The 26,411-nt window shown below is 40.1% G+C and overlaps 1 protein-coding gene across 3 annotated transcripts in view; it reads left to right on the forward strand.

Moving 5' to 3' along the window:
• Positions 1-26,411, forward strand: part of hdac4 (histone deacetylase 4) — a 143,976-nt gene that overhangs the window by 88,758 nt on the left and 28,807 nt on the right. For all 3 annotated transcript variants that reach the window (XM_036209569.1, XM_036209570.1, XM_024286810.2), the window contains 10 exons: positions 6,944-7,072; positions 7,956-8,062; positions 8,169-8,288; positions 11,289-11,502; positions 14,765-14,979; positions 18,485-18,751; positions 20,914-21,088; positions 21,164-21,297; positions 22,957-23,059; positions 24,695-24,741. In XM_036209569.1, the coding sequence (XP_036065462.1) occupies positions 6,944-7,072; positions 7,956-8,062; positions 8,169-8,288; positions 11,289-11,502; positions 14,765-14,979; positions 18,485-18,751; positions 20,914-21,088; positions 21,164-21,297; positions 22,957-23,059; positions 24,695-24,741 (1,511 nt within the window). The remainder of the gene's footprint in view (positions 1-6,943; positions 7,073-7,955; positions 8,063-8,168; positions 8,289-11,288; positions 11,503-14,764; positions 14,980-18,484; positions 18,752-20,913; positions 21,089-21,163; positions 21,298-22,956; positions 23,060-24,694; positions 24,742-26,411) is intronic.

Consider the following 26,411-nt stretch of genomic DNA (forward strand, 5'->3'; position numbering starts at 1 on the left):
CTTTTGGGGACTCTGATGCAGATCGGTGTAAAAACAGTAACGAGGAGGAGATTTGTTTAACGAATGACGTTCTCAGTGGTTAAGCAGACCTAGATCAGATGAGATCTGGTCTGTCTTCAACAGGAAGTGACATCATGAGTGACATTTCCTGCCTCTTTTGAGCTTTTGACATGCAAATTCCAAACACACGTCAAATAGGTCAAATCTCTTTTCTTCATGCATGACGTCGAGGCGTACGACACGTTACAAAAGGGGTCTATTGTCCAAGTGTGAGGGGCTTTGTAATGATGGCTCTGGAAACGCACAAGGACACTGAAGAGTGACGCTGCAGGAAGTCTGACGTGACAGAGACGGACTTGTACTGCTGAAACATTCCAGCACTGCAGTCTTCTTTGTTTCATCCAGTAGCTCACATTTGAGCTGTTGGTAACTCTGAGCTTTTCACTTTTTTAACCTTTCCTTCAGTCGTGGTGCAGAGGGAGACTATTCTATGATAAGACGGCAAGTTTTAGTCATTGAAACAATTGAATGTAAAGGAGGAGATGAAACATCCTGTTTTCAAGAGGGTCATCTATTGCATAAAAGCAAAAGAGAAGCAAAAAAAATAATGTTGTTTGATTTTCATGAGTGATCTCCAACCTTTTTAGGCCAAAAACTGCTTTAATGTGAGACTATATTTTCACGAACGGACTTGTGCCAGGCTGAAGTGAGCATACAATTTATTTTTATTTTTTCATTTTATTTTTAGCCTTAAAAATTGGAAACTACAGAATCGGATGCCAACTTCAGCCTTATTAGACTTTTACGATGCAACAGATAAACAAAAACAACCACTAAAAGTAGTAATTTTTAAATCAACGTAATTCCACTGTTTAAGCAACTTTATTAAACACAAATAACCACCAAATGGGTCCCAAGCGCAGCTGTGTCTGGAGCTCACCGCTCCCCTGGGGGAGGGGTCAAATCTGGGGAATAAGTTTCTTTGTGAAAGTTCACTTCCCATACGGCGTGTGTCAAATAAATTAAAGCAAATAAGATAAAGCCTTGAGCTGCTCAACTAAATCAATGAAGATAAGATGACGTTACATAAAAAGGGTCACATGATTGTCTACATTCTACACTGAAAAAAATGAAATTTAGGAAAGTTTTTCTCTTTCTTGCAATAAAATTATCTTAAAGTGTTTTCTAGGATCAAAATACTTTTAGTTTGAGAAAACTTGTGTTCTTAAAATAAGAATTCTTGGTAAAACCATTCTTCTTACCCCACTGATAGATTTTTTTTTTTTTTTTTGCTTATTTAAAGAAAATCCACCAATAGGGTCAGACTGATTCATTTCTGTTGTTCTTTGACAAGTAAAAACTAACAGCTCGTCTATAGAAGTTTACAGTGTTGGTGAATACACACTGGAAATACCCACCTGCCTCTCTACTCCAACAAGACAGGAATTTAGTTAACGTCATGCCCCCTCCGGAGGAGCCTCGTTAGACGTAATCAACGAAAAAACAGAAAAATGTCAGCCAAGTCTTTAGTGGCAACAAGTGGAAATTTGCATCAAAGTGCTTCCTGGGTCTCACAACGGATTCCCATTCTCCCAGCATTCCTTTCAACTCACTTAGTTCAGCTTTCTGCATGCAGATAAGAAGAAACCCATCAGTTTGCTTCTGCACCTCTGCTTCTGTCTGTCCATCTAATCTACTTATCTAATGTATCTTCCGTGTCCGAAGCTTCTCGGAAACTCTGTTGATGAGTTTCAGAAAACAAGCCTATTGATTTCCATACAGTAAATCCCCGTCTCTTCGCTTTCAGTTGACGGAGGAGCTGGAAGCTCCCCTGTCGAACAAATGAGCCGCCGATCAATGCGCCTCGCGTCCGAATCGGTTCCCTCATCAACTCTACTGAAGCATCCAGCGCTGCTTTGTTTGGTGCAGTTTAATGAAGTATGACCGGACGTCACAGACCCTTACAGCGCTTTGTGTAAAGACAACAAAGACAAACACTGAAGCTGCAAGACACTTAAAGGGTTTGAAGACACTTTTGATCAATTTAGAAACCAATGTCAACATTTTAATTCCATAAAAAAGACAATAAAATAGAAAATATAAATATTTATTTTAAAAACTATTCAGTTTGTAGTTTTTGCAGTCAATACACTGAATTTTGAGACAAAGCTACAAAAAGGAGTTTTATACATGTGGCATAAAAAAGTAGAACTTTATCCAGGGTTGGACGCATCAAATGATCACATTTACCTGCTTCAGCGATGAAAAGTCAAAAATCAGAGAACTGGAGAGTCAGAGGAAAGAAAGAAAGGAGGGCACGGCTGGAGGAGAAGCAGGGGGAGAAAGGGCAGCAGCCAAAAGCCAGCATCAGCAGGAAAACCAGCCGGGGCCGTCTGCAGCGAGCCCGTTTGCACATGCGCATGCTGGTGTGGATTTGCCCTGTCGGCATTAACACCCCTTCAAAGTCACAGTGTCCTGAGGTGAACAGCCAACTCCGGCCGTCCTCCAGCCTTCGTCTCAGACGCTGTTTTCCTCTCCTATTCCTTCATATTAAAAGAAAAACAAAAAAACACTCCAATGAAAATAATGTTATGCTGTTTTTAACCCTTAATACCTGTTGTCTCAAATATGCGACAAACCAAATCAGCTATAAAATTACCCACATGTGGCATTTACTTGAAATCAAAAACATAACTGAATATCTTTTTGATAGCTGGAAATAAATTCAGGCTTTAAGGGGTTAGCATTTTTTGGTGACATTTTTCAAATTATGTGAGACGCAAATTTGGAAAATTAAGTTCACAGTTTATTATCCTGAATATTTCTTTATTTAAATTGTTGTAAATCTGGAGTGGATGAACTTAAAGCTGTTGGAAAAAGCTTGTAGTTGTGGTGTAGAAGCTAGAATCGGCATTCCACTAGCTCCCTGCTCCGCTCCATGCTAATGCATCTACTTCCTGACTAATAGAATCATGTGCGTCTTTGAACTGAACAACTGGATACCTCCAACATTGCTCGCCATTTTTGTTGCACTAGTAATCTTAGGTTGGGGTTGTAAGGGACTGTAAGCTAGTGGTAGAGAGTGTAAACGAAAGGATGATGGGAAATGAGGCGACAGTTTTTTTTTTTTTTTTTCATTTTGGCTAAAAATGGCATAATCGTAATTAAAAGACCACTGGAAACCAGTGCTGGGTTGATAAAATCGATGAATCGGTTTGAACCGATCTAAACTTAATGGATCAATAATCAATACATAAAAGTAGAAATCGATCTAACACATAAAGATAAAGTCTGCTAGCTTGATGCTAACATTTAACGGGATTTCCCATAGTACGGCTAATGCTAACGCTCAGTTGACCTAAACATACATTACTGACTAAATGAACATCTTTATAAACTCACAGACATGAATTTTCCAAACTCTTAAGTAAATAGTAAATTTGTGGTCTAAAACGCAGTTTTTCCTCATACTTTCTTCTTCTTTTGGAATAAGGTGTAATGCTATAGTGTGATCGCCACCTAGTGGCCAAACTGAAACACCCTCCAGGAGAAGCAGAACAATTGTTGGAGCTTCTACATTTGAGAATCCACTGTATGGTATTAACAATCTCATTGTTTCAATAATACATTTTACAGTATGTGATCTGTATCAGGTTAATATGAATATCTTCAAAACATATGTATAGATTAATGTATTACTAAACAAATGTATGTAAATGTGTAAACTATGTAAAGGGAAAACTTAATTTGAAAGGATCAAATGAAGGGAAAAAAATCACAATCGAATCGATTCTGGGATCAATACCCAGCCCTACTGAGAAGACTTTGAAAATAGATGAAAAGATGATTGGAGTGGTACTTTGAGTTCATATGTTTAGTCATTTTTGTAGCTTTTAGAATTTGTTCTAGGTGTTAAAATGTCAAACTTCTAAAAATGCCCCATCTCTGCCCCAGTTTAACCCGGGCAAACATTTTACCCCGAGTGATCCCGACCCTCTTACCAAAGACATTGGACCGATGCCCTCCACTTAGAGGCAGGCCTTTTTAAAAATAATTGAGTTTCATAAGTTCAGCAGCATCGTTGCCCCTAAAATTAAGAGTGCATTTGAAAAAGTCGAGGGCACAATAGATTCACAGTGGGTTTTCTCATCCCCACTCACGTAGAGGTATAATGAGAGCTTGTACCTCTTTGAAGCACATAAAAACCGGGGGCATCCCTTTGTTTTTTAATGAGTCGGAATAAATCCCCTAATACGGAATAAATCGCTACTGTACACAAAGAATCTCTGGCTGTACCTCCCCACCTCCTGCTCTGAGGCTAATGAACGTAGCATAGCCTGTTTGATACGAGGTCATGGAACGAGCACTCGGTCAGCTCTGGGTCAACCATCCTGCTTTAACTCAGCGAGCGGAGGGAAGCACGTGGAGGAGGGAGGGAGGGGGGCCCGTCTGTGTTTGGTATCGTCCCGCTCAGAGACACAACAGCAAAGAGTGTCAAGAAAGTTCCTGACACCGTTTCCAGAATATCCCCGAGATGAGGAACTTCACCTGCTTTCTCTGAAGGAAAAGCATACTCAGACAAATCTGCATTAACACTTCTTTTTTTTTTTTTTTTTGTTGGGGGGTGTCTTGTTTTTAAGCAATGCTCATTAGCAGAACATAGAGGTGGCATTATTAGAAAAATGTCAACAAACTGCCGCTTGAATGCTTCCCACGCCCACATAATGGTTCTGCTCCTCTATCTGTGGCCCGTGTTAGCCAGCAAGTTCCCACTAAAACCCAGTTCAAAGAAATCCTAGAGTTTAAATGATTTCTGCCTTTCAGGTCTCAGTTTAAGCCTTAGTCACATGCAACCATACATGGAGTTGACCCATATGAGTGTTTTGGGTTGTCTGGTGCCTTAGAGGGTCATAAAGACGAGCAGATGTATCTTCACCCCTTCATCCCGTGTGTCTCCAACTTTTAACGTTCCGGTAAATTCAAGACTCGATTTAATTCAATTTCACATTGAACAAAAAATAAATAAACAATGGCGACTATTTTCTTTATCTAATTGGAAAGAAGAGAGAGCGCAGGTGTGTCCTCCAATTTTTTTTTCTATCGTAAAATCATTTAAAATGACTTTTAAAGTAAAATTGGGACGTTTTTAGTCAAAATCAAGAAGCCTTTGTCTTTTTTTAGACGTAATTTATGGCAGTGGCTCAGTAGAACTATACAATTCTGGGTTTTGGGCGGGACTGTTGACACAGAGCAACCCTCACCCACATTCCCGTTGCTGAGAGCTTATAGCCTCAAGCTAACATTAGCAGCACAAAAATAACAATGAGCAATCCAGTCGTACAGTTTTGAGTCCGAATTGTCATGTCTTGCACACCTAAGTATGAGCGGGATCAGGGTGTGTGCACAGGTGGAGAGGAAAATACTAGGCCCTGTACACCCTCTCGGAACCAACAGAACCAAACCAAACCCAGGTGACAGGTCCGCCTATTAATGTCTTTCCTCATCACGTGACAAAAAAAATTGAAATCATAAATAAAAATGATCATGGCTGCTACACCGCCCATTTTAATAGCTGCATCATTAATAAACTAAGCTTTTTCAAGCATCTGGTTTTCTGATCTGATGGGATTTGATCGTAATAGTAATATTTTATTTTTGTTGGTGTTAATCATAGATTATTTTCCTCTACAAGCTACAAGAACATTTAAAAAACACAAAAGAAGATTGTCATTGGGGCTCAAGGTTCATAGCTGTGTTTCCATTGACCACAAAGTTGCGCAAATTGGATGTGCGATAATAATTTTCTCTAATGAAACCCTATCACTTTTGACAAAACTTGCATTTTTCAAAAAAAAAGTTTTTGTGATGTAAATCAAAGTATATGTATACGTCAATGTGTTTTTGAATGACTTACAAAATCCAAATTCGTCACCATTTTTTCACAACACGGGTGCCGCCATTTTGGAGCCAGATGGCAGTGATTGGTCCGAGTCGGTCCGAATCACATTTTTAGGGGAACTACTGTCACCAATCATGAGTGAGCTTGTTCGAAGTCCCTACCCCTTCAACTGAAAGCGGCTCAGAAGAAGCTGTCAATCAAACCACATGCTTTTACTGAGACATCTGATTGGTTAGTTTATGACTTAAATAACTTGCAATAAAGAAAATAATCATGAAAAAAAATTGGATTAGAAAGAAGATGTTCATACCAATATATCAGAACAAGAATGGTTATTCTGATATATATAATCACTGAGTAATACCTGTTTATTTCTCAATAGAAGTCCATGAGATTTTGGCTTGTTGGTGCCCGCGGTACTTCCTGTTTGGAAAACTGGGGGGTAACTTTGTCCAGTGAATATACACTCTACGGTCACTACTAAATCTAGGTCCCTGGTTAGTCAAAGTTTAACTGGTTTAGCTTTCATGGTGTGTTCATCTGTGTGTTTCTACATAGAGCTTGAAAAATGACCTAAAAACCTGCGTAGTGACGCATGAACGCAGAAGCCCAAAACGCGCATTTACAAAGACTTTTCATTGGAAGAGGTCACTTAAATGTGCTTTGCTGGGATTGGTGTGAGCATACTACGATATTCACTATCACCTGTCGCCCGCAGCATACCCATAGATAAAATTAGCATGAACATTTTGGTTCTACAACTTCACCGAATGATCTACAACCTTAAAGTTTCTTTTGGGCCTGTTACAGATTTAACACTTTTTCACCCATATCCAGCAGCAAGGGAAGTTGTGACTAAATCAAAAATCTCCAACATGCATTTATATTCACATTATATCCAGCAGATGCTCAACTTCCACTCCAGAATTGATAGATTTCTCTGTTGTCACACAGTGCAAACAGTTTCAAAGCCCAAATGTTGCACATATATGAGCTTTTAGACATTGACTCGAAGGAATTTGTCTCTTCTTTGTCTGCCTTCAGCGTCCGAGCCCAACCTGAAGCTGCGTTCCCGGCTAAAGCAGAAGGTGGCGGAGCGGCGCAGCAGCCCTTTGCTCCGCAGGAAGGATGGACTCATCACCACTGCCAAGAAGCGGTCCCTGGATGTGGCAGGTCAGTGAACCTGTTCCGGGTCGCTGCATTCCAAACGATGCCAAATCCTACAGTTTCTCAAGTGAATCTGGAAACATCCTGCGGCAAACGCATTCCCATAACCTCCCATGTTAAGCCATTCGACAAGCTCAGATAAACACTTTAACAGCCAAGTTTCTTCTCATGAAACTGGTGAATATTCCATCTCTCTCCAACCCTTTTAAACAGCATTAATGCTGAAATGTGTGGAAATTCACAGTCCCGACCTTGAAAAGGCTCTGATAAGTGCTGTGGTCACTGTTCCTAATGAAGGTGCATGTTGGTAATGAGTGCTTTGATGACTGCGTTTGCACTATTACCCTCTAATCGAATCCTTTATGCAGGAGTGCTTCACACAGAACTGAAGTTTGTGTTGGACTTAAGTAAATGTTAAATCTCTTTATCCACAGCAGGAAAGTTTCTCCACATAGAAAGCTTCACTTTTTCTTTGTTATAAGGACTCACAATTTAAGGTGGATTGAGAAATTACTAAAATCCAATTTGGGAAGGTTTGATATCTAATGGCAAATGGCGTATTCTTGTATAGCGCTTTCTACCCTCCTTCGAGGGCCCAAAGCGCTTCACAGTCACAGACCCATTCACCCATTCACACACACATTCACACACTGGTGGTGGCTCCGCTGCCGAACACTGGCGCCAACCTCCCACCAGAGGCAATTCGGGGTTCAGTGTCTTGCCCAAGGACACTTCGACACATGGGCGGGCAAGGCGGAGTCGAACCCCCTCACTTCTGATCAGGAGTCGACCGCCCTACCACTGCACCACAGCCGCCCCTAATCTTAAAAGTGCATGAATAAATTTGATTCTTAAGTCATAAAGTGTCTGTGTTTGTTTTCTATCTCAGAGCCTGCATGTAACAGCGCACCAGGCTCGGGCCCCAGTTCCCCCAACAACAGCTCCAGTAACATCCCCAACGAGAACGGTATCCCGATCTCCAGCAGCCACGGAGAGGTAATCCACATGTGTTGCTTTGGAGGATTCCTGGAGAGCGTTTTCAGCTTTTTCCTGCGTGTGGACGTGAGCGTGTGCTGTAGTGTCACACTGTTTGTGCCACCAGGCCTCGCTGCTTCAGAGGTTGGCTGCGAGGGAGGGTTCTGTCAGCCAACTGTCTCTCTACACCTCGCCGTCTCTGCCCAACATCACCTTAGGACTGCCAGCCACCGGGCCTGCCAGCGCTGTGAGTACACCTGCTCAGCGCTGAGGTCCATGCACCAAAGCTCCACCACCGTCTCAGCTTTGTGGGACAGGCTCCAAAGCTGTTTCCTCAGAAGATTTTAACAGTTTTCGAGAAAAAAAATCAAATAAAGAGAACTGGAACCTGTCAGACGACTAATCAAAACTTTGATTAGGGTTAAACATTCTTTTCAGTACTGTAGCTCTTCAACCGTTTACAAAATTAATGTAATTCCATCAGATTCTGAAGAGGAGAAAAGCAGCTGATATGCAACACTTTATAGTAGTGAAATGTTTACATAATCAACATAAACCAGCTGATTCTGCCACAGAGAATAATTCAGTTCAACTTCATTTATATAGCCCAATATCACAAAACAGTTGTCTCACTGGACTTCATACCGGTAATTGTACAAAAAGTGGAAAGTCGGTCATAAAATATAAACAATAGCTAGTTGATAAACTAAACTAAACTGGTTATCCTTACCCTTAGATCCCCCTTCTCGATAAGGAAAAACTCACAAAAAAAAATGATTCTAGAAAAAAGAGAAGAAGCCTCAGGGATGCCAACATGAAGGACCAGGACCGTTAAAGAAAAATTAGCTTATTTAACTTTACAACTACATAGAGAATAGTGGTCATCCAGACAGAACTGGGGGACGGGTGAGGGCGGGGTCCACAGCCTCGACGAGCCGGACGTGGGGTCCACGGCCAAGAACAGTAGCAGAGATGATCCACCTGGAATCTGTCCCCCTCTGAGATGCGAGATGACGAGCCAGAGGCGTGGTCCACAGATGATACAAGTGGAATCTCTCACACTCTGAAATGCGAGATGACGAGCCAGAGGCGTGGTCCACGGCCAAGAACAGGAGCACGGGCGATCCAGCTGGAATCTCTCCCACTCTGAGATGCGAGATGACGAGCCAGAGGAGTGGTCCACAGCCAAGAACAGGAGCACAGACATTCCACCTGGAATCTCTTCCGCTCTGAGATGCGAGATGACAAGCCAGAGGCATGGTCCACAGATGATACAAGTGGAATCTCTCCCACTCTGAAATGCGAGGTGACGAGCCGGAGGCGCGGTCCACGGCCAAGAACAGGAGCAGAGACAATCTGCCTGGAACTTCTCCCCCTCCAAGATGCGAGATGATGAGCCAGAGGCGTGGTCCACAGATGATACAAGTGTAATCTCTCCCACTCTGAAATGTGAGATGACGAGCCCGAAGCGAGGTCCACGGCCAAGAACAGGAGCACAGCCGATCCAGCTGGAATCGCTCCAACTCCGAAATTCGAGATGACGAGCCAGAGGCGTAGTCCACAGCCAAGAACAGGAACACAGACAATCCACCTGGAATCTCTTTCACTCTGAGATGCGAGATGACAAGCCAGAGGCGTGGTCCACGGCCAAGAACAGGAACACAGACAATCCACCTGGAATCTCTTCCACTCTGAGATGCGAGATGACGAGCCAGAGGCGAGGTCCACGGCCAAGAACAGGAGCAAAGGCTTTTCACCTGGAATCTGAAATCTCTCCCACTCCCCGAAGGCAAGTGGAAAGGAAGAACAACACATGATTTACACTGCACCAAACGGAAGTATCGATAGCTAAATAAAATAAATAATAAAGAATAAAGGAGAAGGGAAGTAAATGAGAGTAGAGTACGGAACCCCAGTACACCATACTTTCCCCGACTTCAACGTCTAGCAGCAGCCTACTAGTAAACTAATAGTTATTGAGTTTTAAATCAAACATGTTAACAGTAAGATGCATGCTGTATGGCTCATATAGCAGATGATAATAATAACAATGAGAGAAAATCAAAAATTAATAATAATTATTCATTATTAATAATTAATAAAAAGGGCTTAGCATAAAGTGTTGCTTATCAGTGCAAAGTTGACATGAAAAGCCGCTTTTCTCAGCTAATTTCTGTCGAATGGTCAAAAAGTTTGTGTTATTTGGCCGTTGCAGACGGTATCTGATGTTAAAGGGAGTAGAACTCTTGATGATCTCATTTTAAATTCATTGATGTTCATTTTCACTCTGAATTTATAGGTACTGGGTACATATTAAGCCATTCTAAGGTTTTCCATTCCGCATTTTCATTTAAAGCCTTGAAGTCTGAATTTATTTCGAACTATGAACAAAAATCTCTTGAGTTTTTGCTTTCAAGTAAATTAAGGTAACTTTAAATTTGATGTAGTTTGATGCACATTTAACACAATAAATATCCTCCTTACAAAATTGTAACTAGTTATTAAAATGAAATCTGCTGACGTCATTAGTAGAATAAGAGGGAGAAATTAGCCTCTTTATTTCATTTATTAATTATCAGGACCATCAGCTGCTGTTGAGTCATGTGGAAATTCAGAAAGATCTGTAAGAAAAGAGATAAAAGTCAGTAAAAGGAATGAAACTTGAGATCCAAAAATCAGAATTGACCATCTACTAGGGTTTAAGGTTTGACTTAAGAGATGAGATGAGATTTATTGATCCAACGACTGGGAAATTCACTTTTTAAACAGCTTTACAGTCTGGGATGTTAAAGTGTGAGAGAGGAGGTGGCGATGGGAAGTTTTATGAAAAAGACAATATTTGCAGTTTGTCAGGTTCATATTTTATATTTGAAATGACTTTTGGCTTGCCAGAGGCTTTAGTGTTTATGTAATTTAATTTGCTGTAATTTTTTAATTGTTTATACGATTAACGTAATTCCAGCAGATTCTGAAAGAGAAAAGCGGCGTGTAAAGTCAAAGTATGTTCAAGATTTTGTGTGACGCTTCAGGTGCTAAAGGGTTAACAAAATGATGCCCCAATCTGTCAGTCTAAGTTTTATTTTAGGACTTTATTCAGAGAACTTGAGCTTTTCACTTAGTCCTCCTTCCCGTTTTTGGCTCGCTCTGGCGTTCTCTCCATCTCTCTCCATCTCGCTGCCCACGTGTCACATCTGACCCGTCTTCCTCTGTCCCCTCCCTCCGCATGCCTCCCTCCCGCTCCTCGTAGGTGGTGTCGGGACACCAAGATGGCGAGAGTCATCTGGCACTGCCGGCGTTGCAGCAGGGCATTCCGCTGACCCCTCCTTTTCTTCCCACCGCCCACCTGCCTTCCTACTTGGCACCCTCGGCGCTGGACAGGGAGGGGCCCGGAGGGGGCACAGCTGGTCACAACCCCCTCCTTCAACACGTGGTTCTGCTGGAGCAGAGCCACAGTCCAATGGGTCAGTCCTGCTTCCTTAAACTGATTTTATCTTCTTCTCCAGCTTTGTTTATAAAACATTTGATTTGTTTTTTTGGCCTCCAATCTTCTTCCGTCTTAATTTAGAGTTTTTTGCTGGGACTTCAGATGTTTTCCTTCTTTTCTGTGAATTTTTCCATAAAAAAAAACATGGTTCTAATGATCTGCAGGTATGAACTCGTCTGTGATCCACTGACGATGCATAAATGACACAGTTTTACCACAACTGTGGAGACAAAGGAGATTTCTGTGATCCCAGACGGCTTAAAACTGGAGATATATCCATCAGGGTTCTTTCTTCATCCCGATCCAATTCAGATTCATTTAGAGAATCTACTGATACCAAGTCCTGATCCGATACTTTTGTAACATGTTAAAAAATGAGCACATTTAACAAACAGCTCCAGGCTCTCCTCTATTTTTATTTTAACTTTTATTTGATCATTTTACACTTAATCCATCCATCCATCCATTCATTCATTCATCCATCCATTCATTCATCCATCCATTCATTCATCCATCCATCCATTCATTCATCCATCCATCCGTCTATCCATCTGTCTGTCCATCCATCCATCCATCCATCCATCCATCCATCGATCTGTCTGTCTATCCATCTGTCCATCCATCTGTCCATCCATCCTTCCATCCATCAATGCATCCGTCCACCCATTCATCCATCCATTTATTCATCCATCCATCCATCTGTCCATCCATCCATCTATCCATCTATCTGTCCATCCATCCATCCATCCATCCATCCATCCATCCATCCATCCATCCATCCATCCATCTATCCATCTGTCTGTCCATTCATCCATCTGTCAGTCCCTCCATCCATCCTTCCATCCATCCAGCCCTCTTTCCATCCATCCATCTGTCCATCCATCCATCCATCCATCTATCCATTTGTCTTGCCATCCATCCATCTATCCATCCGTCCATCCATCCATCCATCCGTCCATTCTCCCATCTATTCATTTGTCTGTTCATCCATCCATCCATCAACCATTCATTCATCCATCAGTCCATCCATCCATCCAACCGCCCATCCATCCATCATCCGTCCATCCATCCACTTTCTCCACCTGTTTTATCCCTCTTGGAGCCTAATCCAGCTACTGATGGGTGAAGGCAGGATACACTCTAGACAGGTCACCAGTCTGTTGCAGGGCCACAATCGCAGACCCAGATACACTCAAATTCACACCTAGGGGCAATTTAAAGTCAATTCACCAATGAAGTGTGTTTTTGGGCAGCGACATGAAATCTTGAAGACTCCCCCGATTCCTTCTCATGGTGGCGTTTGTATTTGTGCGTTACTTTACCAAACTGTTTTTCCTCTGCTCAAACTAGAGCCATATTCTGCTGACAATAAAAGATTATTATCAATTCGTGACATTCAGAATTCTCGTAGGTTATTTCATTTATAATAAAAATCTTGAAACATGTAGCACTGACCAAAATGAACCATCCATGGTTCCATGGTACCATCCATGAATCCCTTTTTAGGATTTTTTACTCCAGAAACATGAGCGTATCTGATAATAGAACAAAAATATAAGTATAACTAGTGATTTAACATTTTTGCTGTTTATTTTTGTGCATCAAAACACACCAGTGGAGTGAAAATGCTGTGTTGTCTCTTCTCTGCTCCACAGTGTTATTTGTGTGAAAATATGGTTCTGTTTTCATTTGGATTTTGTGGCAATCCCACAACATCAGGGTTTGGAATTACACATTCTTATATTTTGGCTCCAAAGATTTGGTTTCTGTAGTGGCCAGCCCCACAGCAGATTTCTCTGAGCGAAACCAGCAGCTGCAGCGACTTTTTAACATTTCTGAGATGGGATTAGCTGTGAAAGTTCTGGATGACTTGAAGAACATTCGTTTTACTTCTGTGATGCAAAGTGAAAGCATAAAAATGTAGGAAGACATTTTTAGACAGCGTCTTTAGAATGTTTCACTCACAGATGCAGTCTAGAAATACAGTTTAGTGAGGGATTGACAACCGATAAAAACATTTGTGATTGACTGGAAGCAAAAAAAATCATTTTGGCATACAAACTTTTATATAAATGTGAACTCCAGACACTTTTAGATTCAAGTTTTCCCTAGAGTTTGTATGTTATTCATGCAAAACCAATTTTTGTAATTCTAATTGGCAAATCATCCATTTAAGTCTTCTTTTTTTGAGTCCTCGGCGGTTACAGCGCAGTGAGATGCCATGCCGAGATGTCTCTGTAAAACATGCCGTCGTGTGACTTCTATTCACATCAAACTCTTAAGCTGGGTTTCGTCTCCTCACTTCACCATGTTGAAGACATTACAAAGCTCCTTTTAGCCAAGTCATTATTTTCCACCCAGGAGTGAACACAGACGGAACCACATTTGCTGCTAAACTCTTCCAAATTCATTCGAGCTCAAGAGTGTTCTCGCTTGCTCTCAATTATTTCTGCACAAGCTGCATGTGAAAAGTGTTATTCATGTCCTGTTGGCTCTAAGAATTCATCATGGAAATAGTATCGCGTTTGCTTCATTCAGTCATCATCACTGAGTATAAACATTAAAGATGAGAATAGGGTTTTTTGGTGTTTTTCTGATCATGGAGGTCATATTTAAATACATTTTAGCCTTAAATTGCACTTTTGAGTGTTTCTTCATTCAAGTTGTTGTGAATCAGGAAGAGACAAAAAAATGAAATTTGAAAAATATTGTATTTTGGACGTAGAAAATGTGTTGGGCGAGCCTCTGTTTCACTCCGTTTGAATGCATCCACTTATAGGACGACTAGATCCATGTGCTGAATTTTTCGGACTACAATTCACTCAAAGTATAAGTTGCAGATGCCAAAAAAATACATAATAAAGAAGAGAAAATTCTAAAAAGGTTGCAATATGGTGAAAAATTTGCTTAACAATTCATAGGACCAAGAAAATATAAAAGCAAATCATAGTAATGATTTATTTCTGAATTTGTGGATACTTCACTAGTGTAACCATATTTAGCTTTACAAAACACTGTATTAGCGCAACATTTGCACAATTATTCAGAAGATCGGGGTTGGCACTGGCTAGTGGCAACCTAGGCGGCTGCCTATGAAATAAATTAAAAACAGTATAAAATTACAAAAAGCAGTCTGCAATAAATAAGAATGCAATGAAACAAATACAAGAAAATAAAATCTCAAATTGGATCAAAAGATGTCTGGAGTGGATCTCTAAACTGCTCTGTGTTTGTTGTAGTCGGCCTGGCTGGACTCCCACTACCGTCCCCGACTGTATCCAAGCTGGTGCGGGGCCACCGTCCCCTGGGGAGGACCCAGTCAGCCCCCCTGCCCCAGCAGCCGTGCGGACAGGCGCAGGCCCTGCAGCAGCTGGTGGTCCAGCAGCAGCACCAGCAGTTCCTGGAGAAGCACAAGCAACTTTTCCAACAGCAGCAGCAGCACCTCATCAACAAGGTATCTCCATGTCTCATCCTCGGCGTTTATTTAATTCAGCAGGGTGGGGTTCATATAACCTGTTGGTTTGGAAAATGTTTGCCCAGCAGAGGATTCCCTCACATTTTTAATATTTGAGGCCAGATTTGATTGTTGGTGTCAAAGTGTCCCCGCTTCATCCTGTCGCCCTGGCAACTTTGAACAGGAGGAAGCTGCCTCCAAATATGTTCACACAGGAATCGTGACTCATCCCCGTGGAAGTGTGTGCTTGCCATGTGATGGAGATAGTCTCTCCATTTCTAGAGAAGGAGTCGCTGTTGAAAATGTAGCAGATGATGCCTGCTATCTGGTAGATTTTCTCTGTAAACTGCTTTGTTTCTAGAGTTCACATTTTGTTCTATGATTCTGAGGAGTTTTTGAAGGAAAGAATAAAAATCACTGATGCTTTATCGTATTTGTCAAAATCCCTGAACATGTATAAAAAAAACATTGGCTTGTAAGCGTGCTGTGAATGCAATCTCTGTTCAAATGTTTTTAACAGTTTCAATTCAAGAGGAATGTTTACAAATCAACAATGGGCGCCTCTAATTACGGACGCATACTTTCAATGTATGGAGCATGTGTAAAACAAAATTCCATTCCTAAAGCATTGATTCAAATAACTCATTAACACATTTACAACAGACATTCCTCTGGTTACCGAGCATAAACATCATTAACACCACGGTCTAAACATCAGGAAACAATAGACCCCATATATAACTTCATCTTTGGTTTTAATCAATTGTGTTGTTTCCTTTCAGAAAGTGATAGTTGGAATTCAGTTTGGACAAAGGTAAACGCTAGATTAATGGATTTAGGAAAATCACATTTCATGATGCGGTTGTAGAAAAATTGACTTTTTTGTTCACATATTTAGAATTAATCCACATTTGTGATTCTTGCTAAATTGCGATTGAAAAAAAGCACATACACATACTAAGTCTCAAGAAATTCATCCACAAGAATAGAAACAAAAAAAGATTTTTTTATTTTCCTAAAGTACGGAAAGTAAGAGTTCAATGACCAGATCAGCAGCCAAGATGGAAGCAACTATAGAAACTCTTCAGGGAATCTCAGAACATTACAGTTCACTGGGTCACATGATCACTTTGTTCTTATTTTAAAGGTCGCAGTTTGGATTTTAGATCAACTCCATTTATTCACAGCTCCTATTGGTTACACCAACCCAGCAGTCACCCTGTTAGATATCCATGACAACAGTACAGCCCCAAGTAATGCAACAAATGGGGGCGTGGTCTTTTGATTGACAGAAATTCACCAGATGATTTGCTCTAGAATTAGGGTGTCACACATACAGCCCACCAGATGGTTTAATCTGACCCAGTCGTGAAGAGAAAAAAAGTTCTAGCCCTTTCCTGTGACGAACTATGGTTCTTTAAAGAAATGACTGCAATGCACAATTCCGCCACTAGGGGGAGCAAAGGAATCGCAAGACCAGATCAAGAAATAATCACAATAAACTATGGAATAAGGGATTAAAGTCCTGGGATCGTTGAGGCACTTTTCCCAAAAAAGCTGCAGATAATAAGTTGCCCGTAAGTTATATTCCCACCGTTGCATTTGCCTCAGCCGTGGCGCCTAGCGCCATCGGACCATACAACAATTGTAATTACTTCCTAAAAACTATGATCAGGAATTTCACAGAAAATATGTTGATGCACAAAATGTTTTGTTTTGGCTAAGTTGTCAGAGCTAACGCTGCAGTATGTACTCATGGATAAGAAATATTCTTATATAAAGTTGTCCCCTTAGTTCTAGGTACCATCATGTAGATTATTTGTTGAAGACATTTTCCTTTACTTGACTATAATAAGTTCAGTCGGGAGTGAAAGTGGAGCTTTTCCGACCTTTTTTTTTTTTTTTTTTGTTATTTAAAAAAAATGTTCCCAGTAGTGTTTTAATTATGATTATAAAGTTTTTAACCAAATTCACACAGCCTAAATGTCTTACAAGCCATTTTTCATGTTGATCTGAAGCCTCTGTTTCCAAAATCTCCTCTGAGGGGGCGTGGCTTTTGGAGCTGAGGTGTTAAAAAGTCGAAAAACATGATTTTCATCAGAGGAGGACTTTAACACAATCCAGAAATCTTTGACATATTGAGGCTAAAAGACTCAAATAAGTACAAATAGAGAGGAGTAAAAGTTGTGGTGCTGTTACAGTTCCAAACCAGATTACCTGATCCGCTCACATGACACGGTGGATGTTCATGTGTGCGACACAGATCCAGCGAGTCAACAAGTGTCGGGTATCTGCGTCTCCAATCACATCCGCTTCCCACTAGATGTCCCACTAGACTTCTCTCCTTCCAACTGATTTACCAGGCTTATTTAGTGCCTGTATGCTTCATTTCCTTTTTAAAGAAGAATTAAAAGAGGGAGAGGGAGCGAAACGTGAAAAGAACGGAACAGTGAGAAACAGTGCAGCAGAAGGGGGTTGAGTGTTTGGAGTGTGTTTGGAGAAGGGGGACTGGGATGAGGCAAGAGCGCGCTCTCTGACGTCAATGGACTGTTCCCTGGGCAGCATGCCAGCCAAGTGTGCGCCTGTGCGCGCTTGTGTGTGTTTCTGTGTGTTGGTGCCGTCCAATCATGACCTGCACACCAAGGTTGAGCTCTTTGACGACAACGACAGGGACAGCTGCCACAACAAGATTACAGCGGTCGCCCCTCGACGATTCCTCTGGTCTTTTCCACTCTCGCCCTCGGCTCGGTTTTCCCTTTCACCCACAGGTTCATGCTGGGCCGACTTTACAATATGAATTACAGAGTCACAGAGATCCTGTCAGGGGTTTTAAGCAAATTAGTAGCCACTTAGGACACAACTACGCATGCTTTTAATTAGGAATCTGGTTGTTTTGTTTGTTTGGAACTTTATTTTGAAAAGTCACTTTTCACCCTTCATTTTGAAGATCAGTGTTTTCTTCCCTGAAGTTTCGTGTCATTCTGCCTTCAAACCGTCAGGAAATCGGGTCACGATGTACATCTCGACTAAACCTCCTCCATCATGTTTATTATCGCTGTCCCATAAGCTCATTTTTATGATACAATCTGGGGAGCCCTCTTGTGGATTTCTCCAGGAAAAGGCCTCATAAACAAGCGTTTCTACCAGTTTATTTCTGGCCTTCTGAGTCCAGAGTGCAGACCAGGTTTATCTGTGTGTACAAGTCCGTGGAACTGGTTGTTGTTTGGTTAAACTTGAGGTCTTTTACATTGTTTTTGTACTTAGCCTGAACCAGGCAGCTATTTTTGGAATGAAAACATTGTTGGCGGACACGCAGCTGTTAAAGAGAGGCCAGTTGTCTTGCCTCCTGCGTCACCGTCTGAGGCAATGATTGCTGTTCTTTTGTGGACTCAAGGGATTCTCCTTCCCTTGTAATTTGTTTTTGTAGCAGTAATCAACTTTTTTTTTTTCCTCTTGCACGTAAAGTTTTAAAATTGAAATAATGGACCAACCGGTCTCCCCTCAGATCATGTCCAAGCCCGGGGACCCCGCCTCGGCTGTGGTCTCCGGCGCCTCGGTGCCCGGCAGGCAACACCAGAGCCACCCGGAGGAGACAGAAGAGGAGCTCAGGGAACACCAGGGACTTTCCTCGTCTTCGTCGTCGCCTTCCTCTGCTCCGGTGCAGGAGACGAGGTTGCTAAGGGCCATCAAGCAGGAGCCGCCAGATCCTGAAGAGCAGGAAGACGGGGAGCAGAGGGACAGACACTCGGAGCAGGACTTCCTGTTCAAACAGGTAATGGAAGATCGCGGTCATGGGTTTCATCTGATGCTGCCAAACACACAACTATGTCAATCAGATTTTTCTACAGTTAGTTTTAAAATTTAGCATTTCGCAAACTGAAATAAAAATTGTTTTTGGTGTTTTTAAAATACTCTTGTGGCATTTTACTCATGATTGACTGAAAAACTGAATCTTAAGGAAGAAAATGACTTGTTTCAGGATAAAGAGTTTTAATATACGTCTTAAATTAAACAAAATTTGTATTAAAAAAAGCTTTTCAACAGAAAAATAATCTTTGTTTGAGAAATCTTATATTATATTGTCAGGCAGATTTTTTGGCATGTTTGAAAAAAATCTTTCAATGTTTTTTACTTATTTCATCAGGTGTATTTTTACAGTGTTTAGAAAAAAACTAATATTAAAAAATGTATTTCTGTATTCAAATCGTTATGAAACGGGCAGATTTAGTTGAAGCTCCTTTTTTCAACATTTAATTTTTTATAGTTTTATCATCTCAAATTACTCTGCAAATCTCCGTTTACCCACCAAGTTGGTTTAACTTATTTAGCATTTATCTTTTTTTAATAAGCATACTTTGATGGTATTTAACTGATTTATTTGTCTTTTTATTTCTCTACAGTTTGTTTCACTTATATTGAAGTTATTGTTTTTATGTCTGCAACAAACTTTTTGACCTTCTTCAAGCTTATTTTAAGAGTTTTGCATTTATGTTAACTTTGTCCAACACAATGTGTGTACGTTTTTCTATTTGCAGCTTTCCAAATCCTCCAGATGTTGCTTTCTTCCCATAAATCCACCATTTAAAAAACACATATTCCAGGAAATGCTCATTTATAAATAATATATATAGTCTTCTGATTTATAATCTTTAATCAACATGCCTGATGGTGCAAACTAGCAATAACTAGTTAATTTGATGGCATTTTAGAGGTTTACAAACGTGGTGGTCGTGCTAACCGTAGCAGTGACAGATGGAGCAGTGAACTACTGCGTAAAACTCTGCTCTTCTCTTTCCAGCTGTTTCCCAAACCGCCTGATCGGCTCGGTTTATGACATAATTCCTCCTGTATTCTGTATTCCTGTCACATGTAACAGCAGTGCAGATGTTCCTGCACAGCCGAACACAAAACACGCATCACAAAACAAAGTGCACTACACAAATACGCTTTGTTATAAAACCCTTCAAGCCTCCAATTTAGTGTTATTTGTCTCTTTGAAAGGCATTTTAATCTTTACAGCTCTCGCACATTCAGGGCACCGTGTCCTAGTGCAACCCATCTCTGCCGTGCGCTCAGCCGTGTTCAATCAGCTCTCCTGTAGCTATAGCGCCCGTGCTGCAGTGTGGCCAGACACGCCCACCTGAGTGGTGCAGCAGTGCAAACAGGTTCAGACTGTGACTTCATGCAATGCTGACTAAGACATTTTTAATATAATAAATTATGAAAAAAATATCCATTAATATTACCCACAAATAATCATTAAAAATATTTGCATTTAGTTTATTTGAGCTTTTTTTTTTTAGTTGTGTGTAAATAGTACCTTATTTCTATTCATTTGAGTCAACCAAAGGTAAATATATTCCCTATTTGTGTGCTTTGGCAAAGAACACCATATTTTGCAATTATTTTTCAATGTTTTTAGAGGTTTTTAAATTACATATACAAGACACATAAATATTGTCCTAAAAAATACTGTAACCCAATAAAAAAAATCTATTTTTTAAATGTAAACATATGTTATATTCATGCTAATACATTTGTTGGCTATTTCTTCATTTGATTTTTGGTGACTTTATTTTGTTTTTGTTCAAAAATTTGACGCATTTTGGTAAATTTTACATGGTTTATACAAATTGTAAACATTACTATTGATTTAAGGGTAGTGTGGGTGTGCAATTTAATCATAAGAATTATGTAAACGAACGTTCTAACATATGGAAGTAAATCTTAAGCAATTTATTTCTATTTTTAATAGATTTTTTATTACTGATTTATTCTTTATTAGAGAAAATGTCAAGTGGTTTGGGCAGCAGTTCTTGCATATATAAAAGAAAAGTCTTTGAAAGTTGTCATGTATGGATGTGTTGCCCTCTGCTGGTGTGCATAGGTACTGCACATGGTTCATGTTGTCCTCGTGTGTTTTTGTGTGAGCAGCAGACCATTCTTCTGGAGCAACAGCGGATCCATCAGCTCAGAAGCTACCGGGCCTCCATAGAAGACTCCAGCTTACCAGGGAAACGTCCTCTGTTCAGGACGCAGTCGTCTCCAGCCTCTGCCTCCCTCCCCATGACGGTCCAGGAGTCACCGGTCAAGCACAGGTTCACCACAGGTCAGCTTACCGTTCCTGTTGTATTTGCACCAACGGTTCATAGATTTGTCATGTAGGAGTTTGTGACTTCTGCAGGTCTGGTCTACGACTCTTTGATGCAGAAGCACCAGTGCATCTGTGGAAACTCTACGATTCATCCAGAACACGCCGGTCGCATTCAGAGTATCTGGTCCCGGCTTCAGGAAACGGGCCTCAGGGCACACTGTGAGGTAATACGGTCATAATACCTTCAAAACTACACTTTTATTGTCCAAAAGTGTCCCCTCACTTGATGAGAACCTTTTTTTCAAAGCTTTTTTTGACATGTGTGCTACTTTTAAAATGATCAGCTCCAAACGCTCTGCAAAAATATACACAATAAAATCATATATTTTATTATTAAAAGCAGATTCTAAAGTGAACCAGACAATTATACTGAATTAAATTGATTAATTTTTGCTTGAATAGCTTGTTGATTTGGACTTGTGTGTTTACCAACAACAGAAATGTTCAGTGTGAGTTCTTTTCAAGGATCTTTTTCAGTGTTTGTCAAGAAAAATAATCCACATTGGCAGCTAAACCCATGAATTAGGAATCTCTGAATGCTTTCTGAAGTTTAGGAGGAAGCAAAACCCCACATCTGCTAGCAGAGCATGGCACTTGGATGTCAGAGGATGTCCAGCTGGACGTTCTCCAAGAGTTGTATCGGCGAGGATGAGGACTTTCTGAGCACAGACCTCCAGAAAGTCCAGCTGAAAATCGATCAGGAATAAAACGAGAAATTCTGAAAATAAAATGGACGAAAAGATATTCAGAAGTTTTTTTTGTTGTTGTTTTATTTTTGTGGCCTGGGATATACCCTCACTTCCTCTCTTGCTCTAATGGATGACGACTAAACTGGTAAAATCGTTTAAAAAAAGTTTGCTTTTCAATTTTTTTTTTATCACTTCCTTATTAAATTAGATTACTGTAAAAAATAAAATTCCTCTATCAAACTTCTGAGCTTCTTTGTTCTGTTCACATAGAACATAGAGCCACGCCCACTTTTACTCTCCTGTTTACACTGGGATGCTTGTATAACGGATGTAAAGCGAGTCCTGGATGAAACCTTTGATTGCACTGAAACAACATCCTCTGATTTACAGATCACATGACTTCCAAACCACAAAAAAACATATTAGTTTAACAAACCAAAGATGTGCAGAGAGCCAAAAATCTGTAGTTAATGTAGTTAAACTGAGAAAAATGATGAAGAGGAAACTTAATCTAAAGAGAAGAGTGGAAAAACCTTTTCTTGGATTTGAACACTCTTATTTTGGCCTAATAAAGACAAACTCCACCCTGACAGCATCGTTTAAAAAACAAAAAAATGTAGAAAAATATAGTTTTACAGTAAATTTACAGTAAAACTTCAATAAATGCTTAATTTGTTCAAATAATTAAAAGTGTTGTTTGTGTCCTCAACTTTTTTCATTATGTGAAAATAAACGCACCTTCAAAATAAAAGCCTTTTGATTCCAAGTTTTTGTCCTCTAAGAGAAATATTTGCAAATAAAAAATACATTTAAGTAATTTAAATGCTTTGACACACATTTCCCTGTTTATACTAAATTGTATGCTGATTGTTAGTAAATGAGTTTGATTTTTAATAGCAAAAATCTGAACAATTTTTGTTTTTGTTTGAAATTTTAGTTGTAGTTAACTAAAATAATCAATAGAGGGCGATGTTATTCTATTATTCTATTTCCTTTTTTTCCCTTTTTGTGTGCTTTGCTTAAGTCATTCACACTTATTTAGCTTTTCTTTTTCCTTTAACTTCACATATACTTATGTCGTTTTCACCTTAAATATATCTATTTAAACTGTTTGGATCTCGTCTGTTTCTGCAGGTCATCCGTGGTCGGAAAGCCTCTCCAGAGGAGTTGCAGACCGTGCACTCTGAAGCCCACGTCCAGCTGTATGGAACCAACCCTCTGAGACAGAGACTAGACTGTAAGACATGCATCACAGGAACACGCTTGTTCCAGATGTGCTTTTCTGTTAAAACCACCAAACTGTGCAGTTTCTAACTGTGGACCGAAACCGCCGTGAAGTCTGCAACCTCAAACTCTTCATCATGTAAACCCCCTCGAGTCTGCAGCACCTGCTGGAAGAGTCTGCTTTAATATTTAAACCGTGTCAGAGCGAAAGGTTGAAGCTAAAGAGAACTAAAGAGGTGCTTTAAGATGTGAAATGAACCTGTGAGTTTTAACTTTTTTAAACTTCTTTGAAATAACCTTTATTTTCTACCAGTAGCCAACCTTCAGTGAGCAGGTAAAAAATGCCAAAATCAAGAACTCCGACCCGTTTTCTAGGACATAGTTTCTTCAGAGTCGGACTGTTGGCATGAGGCTACCCCGCCCCCTTCCCCTCCTCATTGGTATGAGCTTGTGGCCCTCCCAGCTTATTGTCCTATATCACAAATACAATCTTTTTTTTTTTTTAATCTGCTACCTCTTCACAACAATTTGAATAAAAAAATACTGCTTAATTTTTAATTTTCTTTTTATCATTAGATAAATGCCACAAGAACAAGTTAAAAACACCCTTTTCATTTGAGAGGGTCTTTAAGATTCATGTTCCTTAAACTTTAAAATGATTCCATTTAAAGTTAGAAGAATAAAGATATTTTTTAAATGGTGCAAAAATTGCTCCAGTAATTGCAGTTTCTAATAGGGATGTGTAAGACAAGAGTCTGGCCATATGAAATAAATCGCGATATGTGTCTCACGATACATATCGTGATATATCCCAAGACTTTGCCAGAACGATTTTTTTTTTACTTTTTTTCATTTTTTTTTTAAAGTAGGACTTGGAATACAATGAAAAAAATCTTTTTTTTTTAGTGATGATAAACATTAAACACTGCAACTGTATCGCATATACAAGTTTCTTTTACACAACCAAATTTATAGTGCTTTTATTTTGGTAAATTAAGAAATATATTTTCTGAAAGGGAACCTCTGTTTTCCCTAGCATAGTATTTTTCAGTATAAAATAAAAGAATAAATGTGCCTTAACTAATTAGGATCTACAAGTGTGATTGATTATTTCTAATATTGCTAAATTCAGCCTCACTTGTATTTTTTATCAGTTTTTGTTTTGGTGCGGTGTGCTGCTAACTAGCAGTTGTGGGTTTAGGTGGAATAAAAAAGTCAGACATTGAACTATGTTTGTTCACAAATAATTAATAAATACTGTCTTATTTGCATTATAGATCGCTCAAAGTATTGCCAAATGAAATATCGCGATATATCGCCAAATCGATTTTTTTCTACATAAATATATATGAGACAGTCCTTATCAGTAGTAACTTATGGGAATAATTTGAAGTAATTGCAATTGTGGTTAGTTTTGTTTAAAATGATTTTGGCTAAACAGTTTTCCTAAAAAATGACTTTCCCTCGTAAGAAAGTTGGAGAAAGTGAAGTTTTTCCTCATCAAATCCAAGCATCCCCTGTGATCAGATAAGGTCAGAAGGTCAAATGTTCTGTTTTCGGGGTCATTCACCTCAGAGTCACCTCTTTTTTTTCCCCCACTTCCTGTGTTTCAGCCGTGCGCTTGTGTCTTGTGTGTCGCCCCCCTCAGGTTCGGTGAATCCCGTGTTTGTGAGGTTACCGTGCGGAGGCATCGGGGTAAGTCGCTGTTTTTCTGTATGCTTGAGTCATTCTGCAAACAGTCACGGTCTACTTCAAGTATTTGTCGCTTGTGTGCGTGATAGTCCTCGCAAAGTGCGCGGCGGTTAGTCACGCCGGTTTCTTCATTGGAAAATGGCGGTAATGGCCCGTTTTTGTGTTTCCAGCGGTGTGTTAATCTAATCAATACCCATCTGGAGCATAGTTTCTGCATCATCACATAGTAGTGAAACAACTGTGTCGCCTTCGCCCACTCTTTCCCTGCCTTAATAATGCTCCCATTTGTTCTTGCTCCACCAAACCAACACACAAACACACACAAACGCCACCCCCGAAGGACCAGAGGCAACAAAAGCTGTTGCTCGCCTTTCCGCCGTTTTGGTAATTATAACCAGATGTTGGAAGGCCTGCGAGTGTGTGAGGCGCAGCGTCTGCCTGTGTTTGTGTGCACAGCTCAGTGTTTGGACATGTTTGTGCACAAGGGCATCGATTTCAGTGGTTAGAATAGCCTTCTTCCAAACAGACCATCTCGCACGAGTTCCTGCGATGAAGGGATTTGAAAAAGCCGGTCTCTTCCAAACCTGCAGCTTTCACTCCACCTTCAGGACCAACCAGGAGTTTGGAGTTCTGGTCTCTATAAAGCCAAATGAGGCCAAATTGTTGTCTTCCTGTCATACAAGTCATAAGCACACAAACACACACAGAGTTGTAGGGAGAGGGGCTGGAATTAGGCTGTCAGCCTGTGGAGCGCCATCGCTCCGTCATACCAGCACATTCCCGCCCTTTTCTGCTTCCAACAGTCACGCAAACACTCCCAGAACCTGCTGGAGCTCTAATCCCATTAAAGGTCCTCACCGTTGTGTGTGAGAACCTGACTTTTCACGTCTGCTGGACCCTCGGCCCGCCTACACCCAGCTTTTAGTCTTCTCTGCAGTTTTCGTTCATGCTAAAGACGCAGAGGAGTCTTTTTATGGAGAGAAAATAGACTCACCCCGATTGAGCGCACAAAATTCTTGATTTGTGCGTAACTTTAGATTTGTGCGTAACTTGGGATTTGTGAGTCACTTTGAATTTGTGCGTAACTTTGGATTTGTGAATGCATTTTCTTGATTTGTGCGTGAATTTGGATTTATGTGTAACTTGAATTTGTGAGTCCATATTCTTGATTTGTACATTACTTTGGATTTGTGTGTAGCTCTGGATTTTTGAGTAAATTTTCTATATTTATGCGTATCTTTGCATTTGTGCGTAACTTGAATTTGTGAGTCCATATTCTTGATTTGTGCATAATTTTAGATTTATGCGTATCTTTGGATTTGTTAGTCACTTTGAATTTGTGTGTAACTTTGGATTTGTGAATGCATATTCTTGATTTGTGCGTAAATTTGGATTTGTGTGTACACATTCTTCAATTGTGCGTAACTTTAGTTTTGTAACTTTGTAACTTAAAGTAACTTGTAACTTTGAACTTGTTCGTAATTTCTGATTTGTGTGTGTGTACTTCTTGATTTGTGGTAACTTTAGATTTGCTTGTAATTTCTGATTTGTGCTGGTATATTCTTGATTTGTAACTCATACATTACATTTAGTGCAGAAGTACAAAAATAACATAGTCACAAAAACTACAAATTATAATTTACACATGCACAAATTTAAAATATAACTGCTTA

This window comes from Oryzias melastigma, linkage group LG21, assembly GCF_002922805.2.
Source record: "Oryzias melastigma strain HK-1 linkage group LG21, ASM292280v2, whole genome shotgun sequence".
Lineage (NCBI taxonomy): Eukaryota > Metazoa > Chordata > Actinopteri > Beloniformes > Adrianichthyidae > Oryzias > Oryzias melastigma.